Source organism: Melozone crissalis, unplaced genomic scaffold, assembly GCF_028551555.1.
Source record: "Melozone crissalis strain CALT ecotype California unplaced genomic scaffold, PUWL_Pcris_2 ptg000017l_1, whole genome shotgun sequence".
NCBI lineage: Eukaryota > Metazoa > Chordata > Aves > Passeriformes > Passerellidae > Melozone > Melozone crissalis.
In genome coordinates, this window is record NW_026535795.1 from 713,451 (window position 1) to 735,723 (window position 22,273).

General features: G+C 55.3%; 3 protein-coding genes across 3 annotated transcripts; 2 read left to right on the forward strand and 1 right to left on the reverse strand.

Moving 5' to 3' along the window:
* Positions 1 to 820: 820 nt before the first annotated feature.
* On the reverse strand, positions 821 to 8,693 carry SPATA2 (spermatogenesis associated 2). The gene is made up of 3 exons (XM_054274736.1): positions 8,595 to 8,693; positions 5,979 to 6,416; positions 821 to 4,627 (listed from the first exon to the last, which is right to left on the reverse strand). The coding sequence occupies exons 2-3, from the start codon at positions 6,294 to 6,296 to the stop codon at positions 3,374 to 3,376; spliced, it is 1,572 nt and encodes a 523-aa protein (XP_054130711.1). The 5' UTR covers positions 6,297 to 6,416; positions 8,595 to 8,693; the 3' UTR covers positions 821 to 3,373.
* A 416-nt stretch (positions 8,694 to 9,109) lies between these two features.
* Positions 9,110 to 13,995, forward strand: RNF114 (ring finger protein 114). Its single transcript, XM_054274582.1, has 6 exons — positions 9,110 to 9,228; positions 9,889 to 10,039; positions 10,493 to 10,599; positions 11,090 to 11,204; positions 12,047 to 12,154; positions 12,431 to 13,995. The coding sequence occupies exons 1-6, from the start codon at positions 9,110 to 9,112 to the stop codon at positions 12,494 to 12,496; spliced, it is 666 nt and encodes a 221-aa protein (XP_054130557.1). The 3' UTR covers positions 12,497 to 13,995.
* A 3,627-nt stretch (positions 13,996 to 17,622) lies between these two features.
* SNAI1 (snail family transcriptional repressor 1) lies at positions 17,623 to 20,265 on the forward strand. The gene is made up of 3 exons (XM_054274738.1): positions 17,623 to 17,701; positions 18,209 to 18,712; positions 20,084 to 20,265. Exons 1-3 carry the CDS (start codon positions 17,623 to 17,625, stop codon positions 20,263 to 20,265), a joined length of 765 nt encoding a protein of 254 aa, XP_054130713.1.
* The last annotated feature ends 2,008 nt before the right edge of the window (positions 20,266 to 22,273 follow it).

Consider the following 22,273-nt stretch of genomic DNA (forward strand, 5'->3'; position numbering starts at 1 on the left):
TCCCCTAGAAACATTCTACAGCATAGCTAGCAATGTGCACTAAATGCTCGTAACCTACAGACATCTTCCAGAAAATAACTTGAGGGAGCTGTCAGTTCACATCATCAGGTCTAAACTACTTAACCGTGTACGGAACCTTTAAGCTTCTGTTGAAAGCCAAAGCAGCAAACAAGCTTAGAGGTCTGTAATCAGAGATGCCAAGCAGCAAGACAGCTTACAGGCTGGTTTTATACGTACCAGAAATATGTCAGCTCAAGAAGCATCACGGTGTGAGGCAAGATTTCCTGCAAGAACATTTTAGTTACCTGGAGCCTGATTTCTATAATCCTCCCTGGTACTTCCAGCAACCACAGCAGAGCACGAAGCACTCATAGAATGGGCACTTCAGCATTCACCTGACATGCTTTTCAACACAAGGAACACACAAAAAGAATGATCTAGTTTGGAACTTGAGGAGTTCTCCTGCTCCAGAGCTAGCAGGATGCACAAGGAGCCAGAAGGCCTAAGCCAAGTGCCAAAATGTAGCTCAGCAGTGTCACACATCTCCTGGGAGATGCAGCTGGGCTCGGGAAGCTCGTCAGGCAAGGAGAGCCAAGGCTGGGACCCACAGAGGGAGCTCCACACGGCCCAGAACCTGCTGCCGCCCCACCTGAGCCTGCTGCAGAGGCTGCCAGAGCGGCTCACGTGCTCCGTGAGCACTGGGTCCTGCTGCTCAGGCTGCACACCGAGGGGGATTTGTCTGAGCAGCCCCGGCCCGCAGGGAGCAGCGGCTCCGGCATGCAAACGCACCTGCGAACAGACAGCGACATGCACACGCCACTTTAAGAAAAGAGTGAAGCCTTTTCTTAAAGGCCTCTTTATTTTTAAATTCCTTCAAAACATAAATTAATTTCAACAAATCAGATGCAAAACACCTGCATTTTAAATTCGCATATATTTTACTGTATCAATCACAGCAACCTCATACAGTAAGATACACAAAAATAGAGCATGGTATCACTTCAATTCAACACGGGCTTGTACTACAGGATTCCATGACATATATACAGAGGACTTCTCTTTTTCAGAGCAGGTGTAGCCCCTGCCCTGGTCACCATAAAAATTACGTGGCATCACAGTTTTAGTTATTCACTGTAGTGTGAGGAGCCATATGGAAATTGAACTGGTGAACTAGAAGATACACTGTAGAGCAGCCAAACAGGCATGAAACTGCAGAAGGTGAACAAAACCCAAAACCCACCAAAATTAAAACCACACTTAGACTGCATTTTAATAGTAAAATTGTTTTTAAATTCTTCACTATATACATAATGTATCTACATTTGTGTCATATTTATATATATATATATTTATAAAAAACATACAAGATTGAAAACCTTAAAATCATTCACTTAAACAATATTCACCCCAACGCTCAGGGTCAGCAAGGCAGTACTCGCCCTTGATATTCTGCTCAGCTGCAGTCCCTTGATTCAGAATTTCCCTGATTGTTAAACATTCTGTTCTCTTTGTTTCTTAGTGCAAACCGGACAGTAACTTATTGTTCTCAGCCCTCTGTAAGACCCAGGTTTCATCTTATTTCCATAATGCTTCTGACACCCAGTTATGGCTAAAATTATTTTAGCTATTTTACAACACTAGCCTATGTAATTTTCCCCTCTACCTACCTGAAGCCCCCCCACCCCAAAATATGTAAGACAAACGATCATTCATGCATGTTCCTGTCACACAGGGAGTGATGGACACTGAAGTTGAGAAGCCTAGACTCTAACAGTGACTAAAAACCCCAAAGTGAATCATTTCAGTGCAAAGTGGACTACAGTTTACAAGTCAGCTAGAGTTCTTTACAGATATTTTAAACACATTTAATTCTGCACATCAGATTAGGTTGCCTGATACTTTGTGCTAACTAGCTATAGTTGGAATAAGGGAGTTAGGATTCTTAGGGGTTTTCTTTTAATGAAAAACTAAAGTCTATTCATAGCCAGGTGGTGTTTGGGGGTCAGACTGTACAGAGCCCAACACAAGGGAGCCCTGGCTCTCAGCCACAGTTCCCAAGTGCTATAGCAGGGGACAAAGGTCATCATCTGATTCACATCCATAACCGATGGGTTCACCTGAACAGGAGTCACAAATGAGCTCTGATCTTAACCAGGCCAGTGCTTTACTTGCTGGACTACACTACAGACAGACTGGCAGTGAATTTGGGAGCAAGCAGAACATTGATACTTACAATTTCCATAACCACAAAGAAAAAGCGTGCACTGAGAGCAAAATCCCGCAATTCCTAGACAAGACTCCACTCAGATGAGCGCCAGCCTTATCAGAGGGAAAAAAATGTCAGATTAAAACCCAAGAACTGATCAGAGCCAAGAACATCATTCTGCCAGGGTGGCTATAATAAGCTATGAAATACAGTACAAGGAAGGACAAAAAGTCACCTGAACAAATAACCCAGAGAGACTTCATAGTTATAATGATTCTACCACTTTTAAGAACTCAACATATTAAATATTTATTAAAAATAAACTGTTTCCAAATCACCTATTTACAGTACAAAGAACAGTACTTAAACCATGTGCAACAGAAAGAAAATGGACACTCATCTGAGAGGACAACACTCCAGGCATCATCTGAGTGACACAGATACAGGATCACCTCTTTAAAATACCATACAGTGAAACCCAGAAGGATGATATTGGCAACACTGGAAAATAAAGCACATATTATCCAGACTCAGGTTATATAAGCTTGAGATAAACAACCAGGAGAGAAGGGGAGAAGGAGGAAACAAAGACAAAAGGAAGAGAGGTTATGGTGTTTGCATTTTGGAGATCGAGAAATGCAGACACACATCAAAAAAAATAGTCCTTGTTGGCAAAACAAGCCATTCTCATATTTCCTGCACATTTTGAAGTCAGGGTGAGGACTTCACTTTTTGATACTTTATCAAAAACTGGCAGTGGTTTCATCACTCATAGAAAAGAAGAACCTTAATTCTCAGATTTTGTTTTCAAATACTGCCTGGTTTTATTTGGGCAAGATATGATATAATAGGAACGTATGATGTCACTTCTTAAAAATACGACAGCTGCCAAGTTTTAAGGAAAAATGTGCTCTTCTCCCCCATGTAAGTTAAAAAGCAACGCTCATTTAGGAGTTACCTAAATTATAGCAGCATGAAATCTAATGGATCTGCAGCATCTGTGAAGCCACAAAAATCAAGAACTGGCACCTGATCACTGAACCATGGTTCCAAATATCTGGACACGTGATTTTGGCAAGAGGTCAGTGTGGAGTCAGAACATTAGTTAGGATAGCCCTTTCCTCTCCCCCTTCCCTTCCCTTCCCTTCCCGAGCAGACTCTGGCAGTCTATCTGTAAACCACGTGGGACAGCTGGGACGATTTGTAGTTCAGCTGGTTGTTGGGCAGGAACCTGTGCAGGTCGCTCTTCCTGCAGCAGGGGTCGTAGTAGTAGGCGCTGAGGCAGGAGTCGCAGGAGACCTTGGAGCAGAAGGTGCACGTGTTGGCCGCGCCCGAGCGGTTGCAGAAGCTGCAGCGGGAGGTGCCCGAGGGCTTGGCCTTGGAGCCCAACTGGGCAGCTCTGTCTTGGCTCTGAGTCTGGGCCGGGTACTGAGGTTTCTCCCGCAGAGCCGAGGCCGGGGACAAGCCGTCGCTCGGGAGCGCTTTGATGGAGTAGGAGCTCTGCTTCACGGCCGGGTACTCCTGCCTCGAGCCGAACGGGCCGTCGCACTTCTGGCACACAGAAGCGCCGCAGGGTATGCCACAGTTCTGGCACTTGGAGGAAGCTGTCTCTTTGGCTAGGTGGGGGCGTTTGTGGTAAACGGGGTTGGCGTCGCTTTTTAACAGCCATACATCAGGCTTAATAGCGTCTTGTCTTTTAAAATTTAACACGCTTCTAGAATCGGGGTCAGTATATAAATCTAAGTCCTCTTGAGCAGAAAAATAGGAGCTGTAAGGGACATTTGTTCTTAGCATGCCATTGTGATGAGAGGAAGTTGGCAAGTATTCATCTGAACAGCCGTGAGGGGAGCTGGACATGGTCAGCAGGGAGGGCGAGGGCCGGATGATTTCATCTTTAATGTCGTCTTCCGCATCGACCAGAACGGGCTCCTTCCTGAGGCTCAGCGAGCTCATCAGAGGCGGCTTCTTACTCTCCCAGTAGCTGTCGTAGGCATCCACGGACTTGGAGGGCTTGCTGACCTTGGGCTTGTAGTAGTCCTTGGAGGCGCGCTCGCTGGCGGATTTCTGCAGCACCATGCGCGCCATGGACGCGTTGAGGCTCTCCTTGCACTCCAGGCGCCGCCGCATGGCCTCCGAGCAGCCCCGCACGTCCTCGCTGCTGCTCTTGCGCTCCTGCACCACGTCCACCTCCGAATAGCCCTTGTCCTTCACCTGCAGGTGGATCTCCAGGAGCTGCTCGCACTCCACTTTGGCCAGGAAGAGCTCAAATGAAATCATTTTCACCTGAATGGCGTCCACCTGCTCTTTGAGCTTGAACGTTGTTCCCAGCTCCTGGACGTAGCCCATGTAGTTCAGAATCTGCCTCACGTCATCTTCCGTTAGAGCAGACTTCACATAATAAACAAAGGGTCCAGTGTAGGTCTGAGGGGCCCGGGGGAACAAAGGAAAACTAGGTTACAAATTCAGTGGTGGACGAGATGTTCAGATAATTCAGTGACAGAGAGCATATAATTAAATACAACAATAACGACTCTGAACGCATGCAACTGCCTTGGCAAGATGAGCTCCGTTTCTGCATCCCTCCTGCTCAGCAGATGGAAATTCCACATGAGGGAAATTCAAAGTAGGAGAATTTTCATTCAATTTAAAATCCTGATTAGCATAATGTCCTCCCTGGTGATTTAAATCACTCTGCTCTGCACTGACGTTAACTATAATGCATACCAGACATACTTAATTTACAGAAAGTCTACCATGAAAGGCAAAAAGGCCGGGATTTGGGAACTATCCCATGCAGGGACAAGCTGGAGCTATCAGGAACTCAGAATTACTGCAGGAGTGCCAAAGTCCAATTCAGCTTTAAATATACTTGAGACGCACCCTTCTTTGTGTTCTGTTACCATGCAGTTTCAAATGTTAGTTTTATTTAATTTAATTTAATTCAAAAACTTCCACTAAAAGAGCCCCAAAAGCAGAGACATGAGCTTCTGCAAGCTGAAATCCCCTCAGCATCTGGCACACCTGAGGGATGCGCTTAGCCCAGTCCAGCCTGTTCTGAGTGCAGGCAGGAGCAGCCTGCCCACCACAGGCAAAAGATAAAACATAAAACTTGGCTGCAGAGAGCTCCCAATGGGTCTGCAGCACCCAATACCAGCAGTGAGATCCCACTTTTCCCTCTGGGAACCTGCCTTGGGTGGATACACCTGAAAGCACCTTAAAATCAAACCATCAGGAACTGAGCACTGACAAGCAGATCAAAGATACTCTGAAAACAACCCCTTTGCAGAAGTTCCTTCACCCTTATCACACAGCTTGTGGGAACCTCAGCAGAGCATCCGCTTAAACACATGCCCTGGGTTTAATACTTGAGTCCAGTAACAGCTGTGGCAAGACAAATCAAACTCTGAGTCAGCTCAAATCCAGCTTGACCACTCACCATAGTGAAAACCTCTCCAAGTAGAAATAAAACAGTGCAGCAGGGGAGGCTGAACAACAACCTTAAATAAGCTCTTCTCCTACTTTATACGCACTATAATTGCAGAAAGCGCTTGTACTTCTGCTCTGGGGATACTCTCATCAGCATAAACTTCACTTATTTTACACAGGAGCTTTCCTATGGCTTCTGTTTACCTACTATAATATATAAATATATATATATATATATAACGCTATAAATGGAAAAAAGAGAAGCCTTTAAAGGAAACAAATGAAATGCGTTCACAGAAAGAAAAATAAACTGTGTTCTCGTGATGGCTACATAAAAAAGTCTTACCTTAATGTTCTTGAACTCCTTTTTCCAGGGGTACAGAAAGAGATTAATCCCAACTGTCTCAAGCATGTTGAATGCATTATGGAGACAATGTAAACTTGAGGATTTCACAGATCTCAGTGAGTTTTCAGCCATTTCGTAAAATTTGATCAGCCGGAATCGATAAAAGGGATCAATTTTGGGAAGGCAAAGCAAGGCTGCTGCTGCCACTCGCAAGTACTCATCGTTGATAGGACGCTGCTTGTTGTCAGGGGCATTCAGCTTGCATTCGTGGAACTGTACATACTTCCTAAATAAATCGTCTTTATATTTTGTATCCATTGAAATCAGATTTTCCCTCTGCTGGGGGCAGCTACCTCCTCTCCTTCATGGCTGTTTGGCAGTGGGTTGGGTATCTGGCGTTAGGGATCTCCAGCAACGGCAACTGGCCTGGAATGAAAACTGAAAACAAGCACAAGTCATGGCAGGTGCACACACCCCAGACATCCCCTGCCTCTCGGGGCCTGCACCATGGCCACAGAGCTGCAGCTCCCTCACGGCCTCTGCAGGACGCTCGAAAGGCACAGCAGCCACACAAATGCCACTGCCCCGCTTTCCAACACCATTCCCCACCCACTTTCCAGGTCCCTGCCCATTTTGTGAAAGCATTTGCTTTTCCCCCTCACCTCTAGTGTCCCTAGGCTGAGCAGGTTTATTGACTCTGCCTTTTGGTTTCTAGCATTTTCACTGACATTCCTCCTGCTGCTACCCCAGTGCAGCCAGGGCAGCTCTGCAGCCACTCCAGAGGAGCCACAGCCCCAGTTCCAGCTGAAAGCTGGCAGCTGCAAACACCACTGGGATCTTTTCAGCAAGAGAGCAACACCTGCCACCTTCAGCTGCGTTATGGGAACTGAGAAAAACCATTCCTGTGCTCCTGTCTGCAGGGATAGCTGGTTTTGTGGATATACTGATCTGCACTTCCAGAGCACTGAGCCAAAACAGCTGGTGACAAAGGAATCTCCCAAATGCTGCTTCACCAGAACCAGGGTAATTCACAGGCCAAGAGGCTCCACCTGCAATGCCTCGGGAACCTGTGATCACAAAGCAGACCACAGGCTTTGTTTACTACATGAAAAGACAAACCAGCTCTTGGCCTGGGGAGAGGGGAGCTGGGAGACTTCAGTGCACTGTTTCAGATGTGGTCAGTCTCAAACAGCATTTCAGAAAAGACTCTTCACCCAGTATTAACTGCAGCTGCTAGAACGCCGATCAACACTCGTGTTAAATAACTTCCCAGCCGAAGGGAAGGAGCCGAAACACAAAATACCAACAACCAAGAGGCCAGGGAAACAAACAAACAAACAACAAAATCAACAGCCTGGCAGTTAGCATTCCTTGATGGAAGGCTGTGCTCAGTGCCAGCCCCGTGTGGGGAAAGTTAAGCAGCAGTTCTGCTTCTCCTGCAAGGCACACGCGCTCCTGTCAAGAGACAGGCTGTGAATCACAGGAAATGTGGAGTGCTAAATTAACATCTGAGCATAAGGGCCAGGAGCAGCCCCTTCCCTCCCCACGTTCCAACGCAAGTTGTGCAGGATGAAGTCTGTGGACAAAGACAGCGGAGCCTGTTCCTTGGCAGGAAGAGCTGCACACCAGAGCTGCAGAGAGAGATCTGCGTCTGGCACGTCAGCACAACACCCCCGGGACCCGGAGGGATCCTGTGCTGGCCGGGAGCTGCCCTCAGCACCACTGCCCTGCCACCCCCTGCCAGCAGCCACCAAACAGAGCTCCCGGCCACACGCGAGGCACGGCAGGGTCAGCGAGCCCCGGGGCACGGGAGAGCCTTCATCGAGCTCCCAGAGCCCTGCCCGTGCCCCCGCCCGGGCCGCCGGGGCACAGCACACCGTGCCAGGGCACAGCACACCGTGCCAGGGCACAGCCTGGCAGCCCTGCCGCACACCGAGCCGCAGGCAGCACGGCCTCCCCGCCCGCAGCCCACCCAGCAGCAACAGCCATGGTTACAGCTCCGGAGAGCTCACGGTGCGAGCACGCACGGATAAATATAGGTTTCAGCAGCTCCCCGACTGGCAGAACACAGAGGAACGAGGCTGCTTTGCCGCAAGGCGCTCACGCCAAAGGCCAGCGTTTCCCGGAGCTGTGACAACAGGAACTCCTGACCGGAGCGCAGCGCCGGCTGTGCAGACAAGAGAACGCTTCTAACCGTGACCGTGTCCAGGGCCAAACCTCACCGAGAGACCCGACTGCTCTGGCCGCGGGCTGTACAAACCCCGGGCAGCACAGGGTACACCGGGGCAAACCCGCCCCGCTCCCGCCGTGCCCCCTCCTCCCGGGGCCGCGCCCGGCCCAACCCCTCCGGGACGCGGTGGCTGCGAGCGGCGCGGGAGCGGCAGCCCCGGAACCCTGCCCGCCTGGCGCTCCGTGCCCGGGGCCGCTCTGGGCCCGCGGCCGCTCCGTGCCCGGGACACTTGTTGCAGAGCCGGGGCGAAGAGCCCCGGGCAGCGCCTGGGCCTCCGCGGCGGCACCGGCCCCGGGAGCTCCTGCCGCCCCCGGCCGCCCCCGCTGCGCCGCGCCGCCCATCCGCCGCGGCCAAGCCCCCGCTCCGCGGCCTGTCCCGTCCCTCACCGCTCCGCGTCGCCACCGGGAGCCGCCGCCGCTCCACCGGAAGTGCCCGGGCTGCTACCCCGCGTCCCGACGCGCTGCCCCGGCAGAGCCGCGCAGGCCCGGCCGGTGCCGCGGACGGAGCGCGCCCGCCCTCACGGCTCGGGCAGGGCCGCGGCGGCGGCAGCGGCGGCCCGGAAGTGAACGGCGGGGCGGGAGCACTTCCGCCGCCTGATGTCATCGGGGCGGGGCGCGAGGGGCGGGGCGGTTCCCCGGGGCCGCGCTCCGGGGAGAGCCGGGAGAGAAGCGGCCGTGGAACGGCTGCGGAGCTGTGACACCAGCGCCGTTAGGGCACCGCCGTGCCCGGAGCGGCGCGGGCACCGCGCGGGGCCCCGCCCGCCGGCAGCGGCCCGGGGATGGCGGCCCCGCCCACAGCTCTGCCGCGCCCACAACGCTCGGTCACGCCCCCAGCCCGGGGCGCGGGGCGGGGCCGGCGGGCCGCGCCTGCGCAGGGCCGCCCCCTGGCGGCGCGGCGGAAGATGGCGGCGGGCGGGCCGTCGCGGGCCCCGGAGCGGCGGCCGGACCCGCTGTCCCGCCTCACCTGCCCCGTGTGCCTCGAGGTGTTCGACTGCCCGGTGCGCGTCCCCTGCGGACACGTGTGAGCGCCCGCCGCCGGGCGGGGGGCGGGGCCGGGGCGGGGGCCGCGGGGCCTCGGGAGGAGCGGCGGCTCGGGCCCCGCCGGGGCTGAGGGCAGGGGCTCCGCACGCTGCTCCGCGCCCCGGCAGCGGGGCTGGGCACGGCACGGCACGGCACGGCACGGCAGGGCAGGGCAGGCTGGAGCGGCCTTAAAGCGAGTAAACGAAAGCAAAGGGGGGAAAGGAAGCCGGTGCTCGTCCACTTTCGCTTCCCGTTCCCCTGAGGAATGCGGGCGTGCAGTGGCTGGACTAGGGGCAGCGGCCTCGCACCGTCAGAGGGCAGGCTGAGTTTGGGTATTGGGATCGAATTGCTCTCTGTGAGGGTGGGCAGGCCCTGGCACAGGTGCCCAGAGTGGCACTGCGTGGGCTTTGAGGGCCCTTGCAGCCCAGACTATTCCATAATTCTGTCCAGAAGCCGAGGGCACGGAGCCCTGTCCAACAGCAAGCAATTCTGGGTGTGACAGCCTGGGATCTTTCATGCCCAGGTGCCAGCACTCCTTCTTCCCTTTCTTTCTATCAGTCTCAAGGCTCTGTTACTCCTTTGGGCAGAGGCTGTGCAAGGGCAGGGGCGCTGTGGGTGCCCAGAGGGCTGTCTCACCACCTGCTCCTTTTCTCTCTCACAGCTTCTGCACGCCGTGCCTGCAGGAGTGCCTGAAGCCCAAGAAGCCAGTGTGTGGGGTGTGCCGCAGCACCCTGTCCCCCGGGAGCAGGGCTCTGGACTTGGAAAAGCAAATTGAAACGACAGAAACCACTTGCAACGGCTGCAATAAAAAAGTATGAAAGGGTTTGAAAATTCAGTACACGAGATGTGTCTGCATAGGGGAAAATAAACTGCTTCTTCCTCAGCTTTCTGCACAATCAGGTCAAAGTGTTTTTTCTGATAGGTGCTGAAGGTGTTTGATACAGGCAGCACCCAGATGTTGACATTCTTCCCACAGTTTTTTGTCATTACCTCTTCAGAAGATGAATTTCCAATGAAAGATTCTGATTTTAAAGTTGCAGTGGGACGTTGCTGCTGTAGCAGGGGTGTATGGTAACATCCCACCGACAGCAGAGTTACAGCTTAGCTGCCCTGTCATCTCAAAGGTTTTCTTGGCCAGCTGAACTATTTGGAGTTCCTGCTTTAGCCCTTCTGCTGAAGGCTGCCGGGGGTTCCATGTTAGCTGCTGTTGTTTAAGGTGTGTCAGAGGTTTGGGCTCACCTGCTGTGCTGTTGTTGCCTGCACAGATGTTCCTGTCCAAGATGCGCAGCCACGCAGCCTCCTGCTCCAAGTACCAGAGCTACATCATGGAAGGTGTCAAAGCTGTTACCAAGGAGCCCCTCCACAGCACCAGGTACCACCTCTGCTCTGAGATCCTGGCCTTCTCTGCACAAGAAACAATTTTGAAGTAAAAGCAGAATTTACCACTTTGCTCAGTTTGGCTGCTAGTTTTTATGTAGTCAAAAACTGAGCCTTGATCCTGCAGCTGGCTGTGCCCAGGTAAACTCTGGTGCTTTTCCTTAGACATCTCTAAGATCAGGGCATTCTGTAGATGCAGCTGGTTTTTAAAATACCTTTTAAAATACCTCCTGAGTGTACTCACCCACAAAGGAGGGAAGTGGGAGTTGGTAGCAGTGCATTCTTGTGGGTGGTGCCCTGACAGAAAGGTGAAAAATGACACTCAGAACATTTGCAGAAAAACTGTAATTCAGTCTAAATATTGAGTTCCCTGAAATACTGTTAGGAGTTTACAAACTGATTGTTAAAATTAGCTTGCCTCAACTGGATGTGTAAATGACTGCCTTGGCTGATCTGTGTTTGTAAATGACCTTTTCTCCCCACAGGAGCTTCCCCAATCGCTTCACCTTCCCGTGCCCGTACTGCAGCGAGAAGAACTTTGATCAAGAAGGGCTGGTTGAGCACTGCAAAGCTTTGCACAGCATGGATGCAAAACAAGTGGTAATAAAAAGTCTTGCTGCAAGAATTGCAGTGAAGTCTGCTCTTAAAGCCCTTTGAAGCAATGAGTTAGGTGTAATTGCTGCTGTTCAGTCGGTGTGGCTGTGCTGGTCATGCCTCTAAGCCTGGTGTGGTTCTGCTGTCACCCTTCTGTGGCTCTCTGGTCTCCACACCCACTGCAGCTGGGCCACATCCTCTTTTCATCCTTGAAAAATGGCACACATTCAAAGTTAATTAGGCACAGCAAAGCAATAAAATATAATTTTTTTAAAAGTCAGGCATTTAATTTTCTCCTTGTTTTTCCCCTTGTTTTCAGCATGAAAATACTATAAACTGTTGGGGGAAATGCTTGCAAAAAATAGTGCATCATTCTAGTAACTTATCAGTGTCACTTCCTCTTATGTAAGAGGAATTACAAAATATGGAACTGAATTGGAAACTTTAATTTTTCTGGGAAGTTTTTTGGAATTCTAAATTGTTCAGGAAGATAAAGTTCCTTTTTTCTCTTGGAGAGAAGTGAACTTTGCAGAGAAGACCAAGGAAACTTTCCTGGCACTGTGAAATAAAGGCTGAAATCTCTTAAAGCAAGAGGCTTTAATGAGTTCTGATGTTCAGAATGTGGGAGAAGAGTAAGCCATTCCATTTCAGGGATCCAAGACATAAAATTATTCAGGGTTATCTGAGGCTTTTGCATTCAATGTTCCAACAAGTTATTGGCCATCCCTTTGCCTACAGAACAGCGACAGCACAAACCCTCAGCTCCATTTCCCAGGCTGTCCCTGCCCTTCTGCTGTCAGCATTAAAGCACTGAAGCATTGGCCCTCACTGTTGTTTTTTCCTTGAAGGTGTGCCCAATTTGTGCCTCAATGCCGTGGGGGGACCCCAACTACAGGAGTGCAAACTTCATGGAGCACCTGCAGAGACGCCATCGCTTTTCCTACGACACCTTTGTGGTAGGTGTGGCTCACCCTGCAGCACACCTGGGGCTGCTCAGGCTCCTTGGGCTCTGGTCTACAGTCCCAGCCTGTCCTGCCTGCCCAGCTGGGGCTCCCTGGCCCTGCTCTGCAGTCCCAGCCTGTCCTGGCTGCCCAGCTGGGGCTCCTGGGGCTCCCTGGCCCTGCTGTACAGCCCCAGCCTGTCCTGGCTGCCCAGGGAGCTGCAGCCCTGCAGTGCCAGGGCACTGGGCAGCGTGGCTGCTGCAATGGGAGTGTTTCTGTGCTCTGTTCCAGGATTATGATGCTGATGAGGATGACATGATGGCGCAGGTTTTGATGCGCTCTCTGCGGGATAAGTGATCCAGCCAGAGGATTTACTGCAAACCCAAGCTTCCACCAGGGGGAAATGCCCAGCACCCTTGCACTTCTCCCTGCACATCCCGAGATTAACTCAGGCATCCAGAAGTAGAGAAGACTCAATCCTATCTCCGTTTTAAATCCTGGTTTGATATTTCTGTGCCATTCAGTCTTTTGGTATCATGGTCTCTGACATTCAGCCCTGCCAGCTCCATTTTTCTACTCACTTAGTTTCAGTGTAGATCAACACATGAGAACCAAGGCTTTTTCCTTTACCTATGCCTATAGGTTTCTTTGGAGGTTGTGTTTATTTGACTCTCTAAAATCAAAAACATTCCAAATGGAATGGCCTGAACTAGTTAATGAATATCTTCCTTATCTCATTTACATATCTCCAGTGATTGTATGTGAGGTGTACTGGTAGCTCTGTTCCCTTTAGTGAGATTTCAGGTGCTAACTGTAACTGTCAGACCAGCTCTCATTTAAGTGACCTCTGATGCCTGTGATTCCATAATGCATCCCAGTATTTCAATCCTTACAGGCAGCCTCCCAACTGTATGGAAAACATATCCTCAGTATGAGTGTTCAAACTGCAAACTTCCCTAGGAAATCTTTGCACTGTGTAAAAACTAGTTCAAAATACTTCAGTTCTATGCATGATGATTACTTTCCTCCATACTCTTACTATAATTTCTAGCCTGGAAAATAATCTTTAGTGTTGGTCTTAGTTAAAATGCCTAGTTTTTTAACTATCTTAGCAAATATTAACCAAAATTGCTGGCTTTATGATTAAATTGGTGGGTTTGAAACTGGTTTCCTAGTAATTTTAAGCCTTATGCTGATAGGGGAATTCAGAAGGGTTTTTTCAATACCTCGGCTTTCTATTGAAACTAAAATTTTCATACATGTTCTTGGGTTTTCCATCTCTCAAGGCAAGCTGGTGGGAAAATTACAAGTAATTCATAGCATTGGCATGCATAGCACTTCCTTTCCACATCACAGATTTTATCAGGTATTTTGAATTCCTGTTCTTCATTGAAATGTTCTGAAGTGGCTGAAGCTGTACTTGGATTGTTTGCCATCAGGCAGTGTGCGTGTAGAGCCAGGTGTAGCTTCCAAGGAAAAGTGAAATACAGCCCTGAAAACAGGACAGTTCCAGCCCCTAGTCAGTGGATACTCTGTGTTCAAGCCTACACTTTTACCATGGAGATTTCTTAATTTTGGTGTGATGCTTTCAAGAGGTTCACAGTGGAGCTGCTGAGATCTAAGGCACCTGACCAGAACCTGAAATCAGAGTGTTGTAATTGGAGCAGTGGGCCTGCACCACCCCAGAACTGAGTACTAATTAATTGTTTGAGCAGTAAGCTCCTCCCTTCGTGCTCTGCAGACGGCAGCACAGCCTTACCCTGAAAATAATGAAACACGCTGCAGCTAAAACCTCGTGGTTCTGCCTTGTGTGCAGCCACCTCTGGCACCTCTGCTGCTCCTGGGGTTGGTGTTTCTGTCCCACCCTGAGCGCCGGGGTGGGAGCCCAGCGCTGGGGGCTGGGGGGTGTGGAACCCCCTGGCTGTGTTTGGGGTGGTTGTGGTGTGCTTGGCCTGCAGAGAGGTGAAGGGCTCTTGGGGGATGGATAGGCATCTCTGGGCTCTGGTCACAGTGCAGTTTGGTGATGCCCACTGCCAGGAATCCAGATTCCTGCTGCTGTTCTAAGTGCACTTCCATGCAACTCTGATAAAATGTTTAAGGAGCAATTAGAAGCTTCCAAGCAATTACTTCGTCATGTTTTTGACTTTTGAAGACAAGTTACAAATAAAGGTCATTTAATTTATAAAATCCTACCTTTGTGTCAGCCCTTGTCATTTCTCCCTCATGGTCCTCGTGTTTCCTTTGAGCACTCATTGGGCTGTGCCCGACTGAGACTCCTGATGGATTTAAAGGCACCTGTGTGCTGTGTGTGCACAGCCTGGGCTCATCTCCTTTGGGTGCTGGGAAAGCCTCGGTGTGGCACAAACCAGCTGGGGCTCCCAAAGGCGGTGACTGTCCCCAGCTGGGCTCCCAAAGGCGCTGGGTGTCCCCAATTGGGGCTCCCAAAGGCGCTGCGTGTCCCCGGGAAGGGCGCAGTGCTGCTCGCACCTCGTCAGCAGCTGATCCTGCAGCTGCATTGTGGCGATAATGCAATCGGGCCAGCCCAGAGCTGTGAAATTCCCCGTGTCTGGCACAAGGAGTCAGCCCGAGGAGCGCAATTAGCACAGAGACACAATGGGAGGAGCCGGGTTTGCTGCTGAGCTGTTCTATCAAATTCGTCTCCGGACAACGACTGGTCTTAATAGTTGTGATAAATTGTTGTCAGCATTAATTTCCTAATGCACGGTATTGCTCCGTGCGGAATTGCAGCGGCAAATCCCCATGGTCTCCTTAGGCTGGGGGATGAGATCTTGCCAAAGCTTAAGTGCTGTATTCCAAGTCTTAATGTCACCTGACTGAAAAGAGAACAGCAAATCTTCTTCAAGGCCTCTGCCCAGCTGTACTGGACTCTCACTGGTGAGCCCACCTCACTGAGGATTAACCAACCAAGGCTGTGTTAAGTCGTGGAAAAGAAAATGAGGGATGTGTTTGCAGTCCTAAAGCTTTTCTTTGGTTTGAATGTGCTAAAAATTACAATGGAGCATTTGGCTGCTTTGGGAGTGGGTTTTTGTTTGTTTTTCTGACAAACAGCTTTGTGTTACAGTTGCATTGGTCTGTGCTTCATTCAATTTCATGGGCAAATTACATTATTCTCTGGGTGGTACAAATGAGGACTGTTGAAACCACTATGAAACCTGCTTTTCCTTCCTTACTCCTTCCCCAAAGCTCCAGAAAATACTCAGCACTTAGTGAAAAATTGGTGTCATTGCTACCGGCTTAGATCTCTCTTCTAGTTCTTCTCACATTTATTCTGTCTTTACCGATGCTGGGGTTTAAGACAACGATTCCGTGGAGGTTCAGGGAGCTGCCTGAGGAGCGAGGCTCCCCGGCCGGGGCTGGGCCCGGAGCGGCTGCTCGGGGCTGCGGACGGCAGAGGGAGGCCTTGCGTCTCGGAGGGAGCGGGCTCGCTGCTCCCGGCGCAGGGCCCAGCCCCAGGGAGGCTCCAGGGAGCTCCTCCAGCCCTGCCGAGAGGATTCACGGCCCGTCCCGTGGCCGGAGCTGCTCTGCTTCCCACCGCGGCCTCCCTCGGCCGGAGGAGCTCTGCTCTGCAGCCAGACGTTCATGGAGACCTGGGGCCAGGGAAGTGAAAAGAATAATTTTCAGCAGACTTGTTGCCCTGGAGGTGGTTGAAGTATTTGTGAGCTCCTCGGGCCAGTCCTTGCATGTCCGGGACCGGAGCTGTGCCGCGGGCTGGTGGCAGGTCTGCTCTGAGCACGCTGGGGCTCAGCTGATGGTCAGGGTGGGACGGTGGAGAAACTCCGCCGTGAGGCACTGCCGAGCTTCCCCTCCCCTGCGTCCTGCTCTGTCCCCTGTCGTGCTGGCTCACAGGCACAGCTAGGTCAGGCCGCTCTCTCCCTTGATCTCGTTTTTATCCCTAGCACAGGCGAGTTTCCACACGCAGCGGTTGGAACAGATCTGATTGCTGCCATTTCAGAAAGAGCAGCAAACCACTCTCTGTGCTCCCGGTGCGAGCGTCCCCGCTGTAACCACATCCGCGGCAGGTGGAGCGGCCGGGCCGGGGGAGGCACCTGCGCAGCCCCGGGGCCGCCCCAGCCCCAGGAGCGGCGCCTCGGCACCCCGAGAACGGAGCACCCGAACTCTGCGAGCTGTGTCCCCCGAGGCCCTCGGGGGCGCTTTTCCCCTGAGCTTCAGGCTGACCCGGGGATGAGTTTGGCAGATTAACACCTGCGGGAAGCCACGGGCAGCTCGGCAGCGAAAGAGGGACGATGCGGCAGCAGAGCACAAGGCTGCAGGGGAAGGCTTTGCAAACGCGTCTGGTCTGGGCAGGATGCGCGAGGCCGGCAGGACAGGCTCTCCGAGCCGCTCCTGCCCCGAGGGCAGGCTGACGGTGAGCTCAGCCCCGGCCTGCAGCCGTGCCGGCGGAAAGCTTTGCCCCACTTCTGCATTTCGTTGTGGCTAAACAGCAAGATGCGGTCAGCAGGGGCTGGCGCGGCGGTGTGCGGTGTGTGACGGCCGAGTCACGAGTGGCCCGGCGCACGGCCCCGTTCCGAGGGCAGGGCCGGAGGAGCGCTCCCAGCAGGGCCCGTTCCTCCCGCGGCAGCCGCCAGCAGCTGCCCCGGCGCGGAGCGCGGCGCTGCAGCAGGTGCCTGGAGCCGTGCCCCGAGCCCTTCCAGCGGGGAAACCCCCGTGAGGCCGGGACAGGCGGGAGCTGGGAGCGCAGGCTGCGCCTCTGACTGCTGCATCTCTGCCCCAGCGCCCGCTGGCCGTGCCTGGGCTCCTTCCCACCGGCACACGGCCCTGGGAGCGGGGAGCCACGGGGAGCGAGTGCCTCAGGGGCTGTGGGACCCGCCCTGCCCGCGGTAAAGAGTCAGGGGAAGGCAGCAGGGAGGAGAACAGAGAGCTTGCTGCGGGAACGGCTGCGCTGCCCAAAACCTTCCCAGCAGAAACCAAAATGTGTCTGGGCAGGTGCTCCTGACCCTGGCAGCAGGAGGGAGTCACCGAGGGATCCATCCCGCTGCTCCAAAAGTCACTGCCTCTTCCCAGAGGACTGTTAGCCTCTGAAGGGTGCTTCACGGCAGGGGCACGGCAGAGGCTTGTCCCACGCTGCACCGCAACCCACAGCCGTGGGGAAGGGGAAGGACAGGCAGCAGGGGTGCGGGATCCCCGCCGGGCACAGCGCCTTCCTCCAGCCCAGCGCCGGGCACGGGCCGTGGGTCGGTCCAGGCTCCCGGAGCACCGGGAGCACGGTCCGGGGAAACGCCCGGGAGAGGGGCCGGGAGGGCCGGGGCAGCAGCGGCGGTTCGTGCTCCGGCAGCGTGGGAGCGGCCCCCGGGCCCCGTCCCCCGGCGGGGCCGACACCTGCCCGAGCCCGCCCCGTCCCTCCCGGCCATTGGCTGCGGCCCCGCGCCCGCCCCGCGCCGCGCCCCCGGCCCCGCGCCCATATCAGCGGCAGCGGCGGCGCCGCGCGGCACCGGGGCTGCAAGATGCCGCGCTCGTTCCTGGTGAAGAAGCACTTCTCGGCCAGCAAGAAGCCCAACTACAGCGAGCTGGAGAGCCAGGCCGGTACGGGACGGGCACGTGGGGCGCTCCGCGGGTGGGGCGGCGGCTCCGGTGCGGGATCTCCCCACGGCTCGGCACAGGAGCGGGCAGGGACTGACCGGCTGTCCCGGGGTGGCGGATTTGTTTGTTCGTTTCGGTTTTGTGCGGCTCGTGGGGCGCGATCCCGTGTCCTGGGATGCTGAGCCGCTCCCTGGTACCCCGGGGTGTCGGCGGCTCCCTCGTGGGGCGCACATGGGTGCGTGGGGAGCTCCCCGTGCCCGTAGCGGGCGGGAGCCTGGGGGTCTCTTCACTCCCTCCTTCTCGGCGAGGCGGGCAGGGGCGCGAGTCCCTGTGGTGTGAGGCCGGTCACCTCTGCCCCGGGGCGGGCTGGGCTCTGGGCTCCCGTGGGGGTCTGGGGTCCCTTTGCTCCTCAGACTCGGGGTGCGGCGCGGGGCTCCCGAGGGCTGGCCTGGGACGGGGTCCCACCGAGCCCGCGGGGTGGGCCCCGCTGACCGCCGCTGTCTCCCGCAGTGCTGGCGGCCCCGCTGCTGTACGAGACGTGCCCGCTGCCCGTCATCCCCCCGCCCGAGGTGCTCGGCCCCGGAGCCTACTACCCTCCGCTGGTGTGGGACGCGGGGCTGCTGTCCAGCCTGTTCCCGGGCGGCCCGGGCAGCGAGGCCGCGGGCGGCGCCGCGCCCGCCCTGGACCTGACGGCGCTCTCCAGCGAGGAGGACGAAGGCAAGAGCTCGGGGCCGCCCAGCCCGGCCTCGGCCCCCGCCGCCGCCGAGCGCTTCCGCTGCGCCCAGTGCGCCAAGGCGTACTCCACCTTCGCCGGGCTCTCCAAGCACAAGCAATTGCACTGCGACGCCCAGGCCAGGAAATCCTTCAGCTGCAAGTACTGTGAGAAGGAGTACGTGAGCCTGGGGGCTCTCAAGATGCACATCCGGAGCCACACGCTGCCCTGCGTCTGCAAGATGTGCGGGAAGGCGTTCTCCCGGCCCTGGCTGCTGCAGGGCCACATCCGGACGCATACTGGTAACGTCCCCTCCTGTCCCTCTCCCTCCCTCCCTTATCGCCTCCCGCTTCCCTGCTCCGCTGCCCTGGCGAATCGGCGGGCCGCGTGTTATCTGGGAAGATAAGGGCTTCCCAGACCCCCTTGGCACATCTCTCTGAAATGTCCTTTAAATATCCTCCTGGCTGGAACGGAGCGCAGGGTCAAGGCCCAGCCCGTAAATCTGCGCTGCTGCTGGGAGTGCAGGGCCTGCCCGCCAGCCACGGCACACGCTTCACCAAAACACGGCCATAAAGGGGGCTGTGAGACTGCCGGAGCCCGCCCCCCGTGCCCAGAGCATCCCCCCGTGCCCGCAGCGAGGGCTCCCAGCCGGGGCAGAGCTGCCCCCGGAGCGCTGGGTGCTGAGCCCCTCTCCGGGCGCGGCCGGGATGCGCCCGGCCCGGCTCGGCTCGGTCCCTGCCGGGATGTGCCCGGCCCGGCCCGGCTCGGTCCCTGCCGGGATGCGCCCGGCTCGGCTCGGTCCCTGCCGGGATGTGCCCGGCCCGGCTCGGCTCGGTCCCTGCCGGGATGTGCCCGGCCCGGCCCGGCTCGGTCCCTGCCGGGATGTGCCCGGCCCGGCCCGGCTCGGTCCCTGCCGGGATGTGCCCGGCCCGGCTCGGCTCGGCCCGGGCAGGTGCTGCAGGAGGCACCTGTTGGCGCGGGGCCGGGCGCGCAGCTGCAGCCCACCCCGCGGCCGCCCCGACAAAGCATCTCGCAAGCGTCCTTTGTGGGGCCGTGGGACGGTGTAATTGTGACTTGGCACTGATTTCACACCCTCTTAACGCGCTAAAGATGATGGCTGAAGGAAGCCGGGTAGACTTAATTGTGCTTTCCAAATTGAGCATACACATTTGTTTCCTCCAAAAGAGTCTTTCTGGGAGGAATTCGCCCTGGCCGGGCTTTTCAATGCGGGCCGGGCGGCAGAAGGGGGAGCGGGGCTCGGCAGAGGAAATAGCTGCGCTCACCCTGGGCTGGCGCCTCGCAGCCGCTGCCTGCTATGATATAATTAACACACGGCGCTCGGCTTTCCTGCCGGGCCGCGGCTCCTCCCTGGCTCCGCGGCAGACGCGGATCGTGTCTTCGTTTGTCTGAGCGGCTGCCGTGCTGCTTGCAGATGTTTCCAGCACTCATTTTCCGTGGTTCTCAGGAAAGGTTTTTCAGGAGCGTACAATTCCCAGGCTGGCAGTTCTCCCCCAAGCGATGCTGTGCATACCCGGCTCTCCCCCGAACAATGACAGCCAGCACTTCTTTTCACTGTGCTCCGCACAAACTTTGGCTAATGAATGGCTCCTTCTTTGATATTCCCCATGTGTTGATGCACCGGTTAATTGGGAGCGTTTCTCTTTGTCCCATAGGTGAAAAGCCCTTTTCCTGTACGCACTGCAACCGGGCCTTTGCTGACCGCTCTAATCTCCGCGCCCACCTGCAGACCCATTCAGATGTAAAGAAGTACCAGTGCAAAACCTGCTCCCGGACTTTCTCCCGCATGTCGCTGCTCCACAAGCACGAGGAGACGGGCTGCTCCGGCTCTCGCTGAGGACTCCGCTCCCCAGGCCTCTCTCATCGCCAATTCCCATATTCTCACTAGTTTCTGTAGGAGTTTCCTCCGTGCCCATTGCGGTGTGCGCCGGGCTGGACGCTGCTCCTCTGGCCCCTCGCCCTCCTCACTCGGTGCCTCCAGTGCAATGCAAGAGCCCGGCCATGAAGGATGCTGGGTTGGAAGGGACCCGTCAGGATCATCGAGTGTGACTCCTGGCCCTGTGCAGGACACCCCACCGTGTGCCTGGGAGCTTGCTGAGCCCCGGCTTGGCGCTGTGACCCAGCCTGGCACCGGGGGTGCCGCCAGCGCTCCGTGCCCGGTGTGTGAGCCTCGGGGGTCACGGTGCTGCCCCAGCCCCTGGCACCTTGCAGGGCTGGACCTGCACCCTCCAACACTGCGACCGTGTAGCCTGGGGGGCTGGGGGTTTTGGGTTGGATTTGTTGGGTTTTGTTGTTTTGTTTTGTTTTGTTTTTTCTTTTTTGTAACACCGTAACCACTTGGTAACTTTTAAGAACCAGTATTTTTTTAATGAAGGACAAGACACTCCCCCCGTACCCCGAGTGTATATAACCCGCCTGTAGAAGGTGTAACTATGCAATAATACAGTCTCCCAGTAGTTGTGAAGCAGCTGCTTCTCCCCAGCACAATGACAATTTGCAATGCCTGCGAGATTAACAGTGTCCATGAAAGGCAGGGGTAGCCATTTCAAACCCCAGCCCTGTTTACAGAGCAGCTATGCACTCAAGCACCTGTTAATATGACTCTTAACAACTGCTTTTCAAGAGAACTGTGACTAATAGCAGGCACTTGTCAGCTGATACAATGGTGGCCTGTCCCAAGGCCGTCCATGACAGGTGTGTGCCAAAAGCCCTATTTATGGGTATTGACAGGTGCCTCCTGAATGCATCTTTCTTTGGGCATTGTTTTCACGGAATCATTACAAAGAGGATGTTTACATTTCAAAGGTACACTGGTATTTATATTTTTGTGCCACAATTTTGTACTGATGAAACTTTTTATATAATGATATACAATTTATTGATATTCAATAAAATCGTTAATTTATAACGGGGTGTTGTGGGTGCTCAGGGTGAACGTGCAGCTGCGAGGGGGGAGCGCCGTGCGGCCCCGGCTGCTGGGCTCGGCTCTCCTGCCACCCTCGGCCTCTGGCTGCAGGTGCCTCGAAAGTGGAGGGGATGTGAGGAGAGGAAAAGGCAGTTCCTGCCGGGCAGCTGTGCCCTGGGGGCGCGGAGATCTCCGGGTTCGTGTGGAAAGCAGAGCTTGCCGTGTCCCTCCCAGCCCGCTCGGGTGGGCGCTGCTGTCCCCAGGAGCTGCTGGAGCCCCTGAGCACGGCTGGGGAGCAGGTCCTGCCGCAGCACAGCGCTCTGTGCATGCCTCGGGGATGGCAGAGCTCCTCGGGCTCTGGCAGGAGCAGCACGGGGCTCTGTGCATCCCTCGGGGGTGCAGAGCTCTCGGCCGGAGCCAGGGCCGCCCCCAGCCCAGGGCTGAGCCGGTGCGGGTGGTGCGGCAGCAGGGCTGGCACATCCCGTTGTCACAGGGGGCTGTCCCTGCCTGGGGCACCAAGGGCCGGCGCTGCGGGTGCTGCAGTGTCTGTCTGCTCCAGGACTGCCAGGGTGAAGCTCCCAGGGCCCCACACCGCCTGCCCTGCCCCTTCCCAGCGCCCTGCACCGCCCCAGCCTCCCCCGAACCTGGGGCGCTCAGAGACCGCGGCCAGGCTCCCCGCCTGCCTCCCCAGGCCCTGGGGTTCGTCCTGCCCGCATTTCCTCGGTGCCATCTCCCGGACCTTGCTTCCAGCCGTGAATGGAGGGACAGCGTCCCCCGGCTCCCATCCCCGCGGGCTCTGGCTCCCCCAGGGCTGCTCGGAGCAGGAGGATGTGTGTGGCTGTAAAAGCCAGCAGAGCTGCTGCTCGGCCCTTCTTTAATTAAGAGCTCACCCGGCATAAAGTGACTTTCCCAGCCGAGTTGGACTCATTACTCGATTATT

Coding starts and splice junctions, on each gene's coding strand:
- SPATA2 (XM_054274736.1), bottom strand. CDS start 6,296: ATGGATACAAAATATAAAGACGATTTATTTAGGAAGTATGTACAGTTC. Junction 4,628..5,978: donor AGGAGTTCAAGAACATTAAG/GTAAGACTTTTT, acceptor CGGGCCCCTCAG/ACCTACACTGGACCCTTTGT.
- RNF114 (XM_054274582.1), top strand. CDS start 9,110: ATGGCGGCGGGCGGGCCGTCGCGGGCCCCGGAGCGGCGGCCGGACCCG. Junction 10,600..11,089: donor GAGCCCCTCCACAGCACCAG/GTACCACCTCTG, acceptor TTCTCCCCACAG/GAGCTTCCCCAATCGCTTCA. Junction 11,205..12,046: donor GCATGGATGCAAAACAAGTG/GTAATAAAAAGT, acceptor TTTTCCTTGAAG/GTGTGCCCAATTTGTGCCTC.
- SNAI1 (XM_054274738.1), top strand. CDS start 17,623: ATGCCGCGCTCGTTCCTGGTGAAGAAGCACTTCTCGGCCAGCAAGAAG. Junction 17,702..18,208: donor CGAGCTGGAGAGCCAGGCCG/GTACGGGACGGG, acceptor TGTCTCCCGCAG/TGCTGGCGGCCCCGCTGCTG. Junction 18,713..20,083: donor CCACATCCGGACGCATACTG/GTAACGTCCCCT, acceptor TTTGTCCCATAG/GTGAAAAGCCCTTTTCCTGT.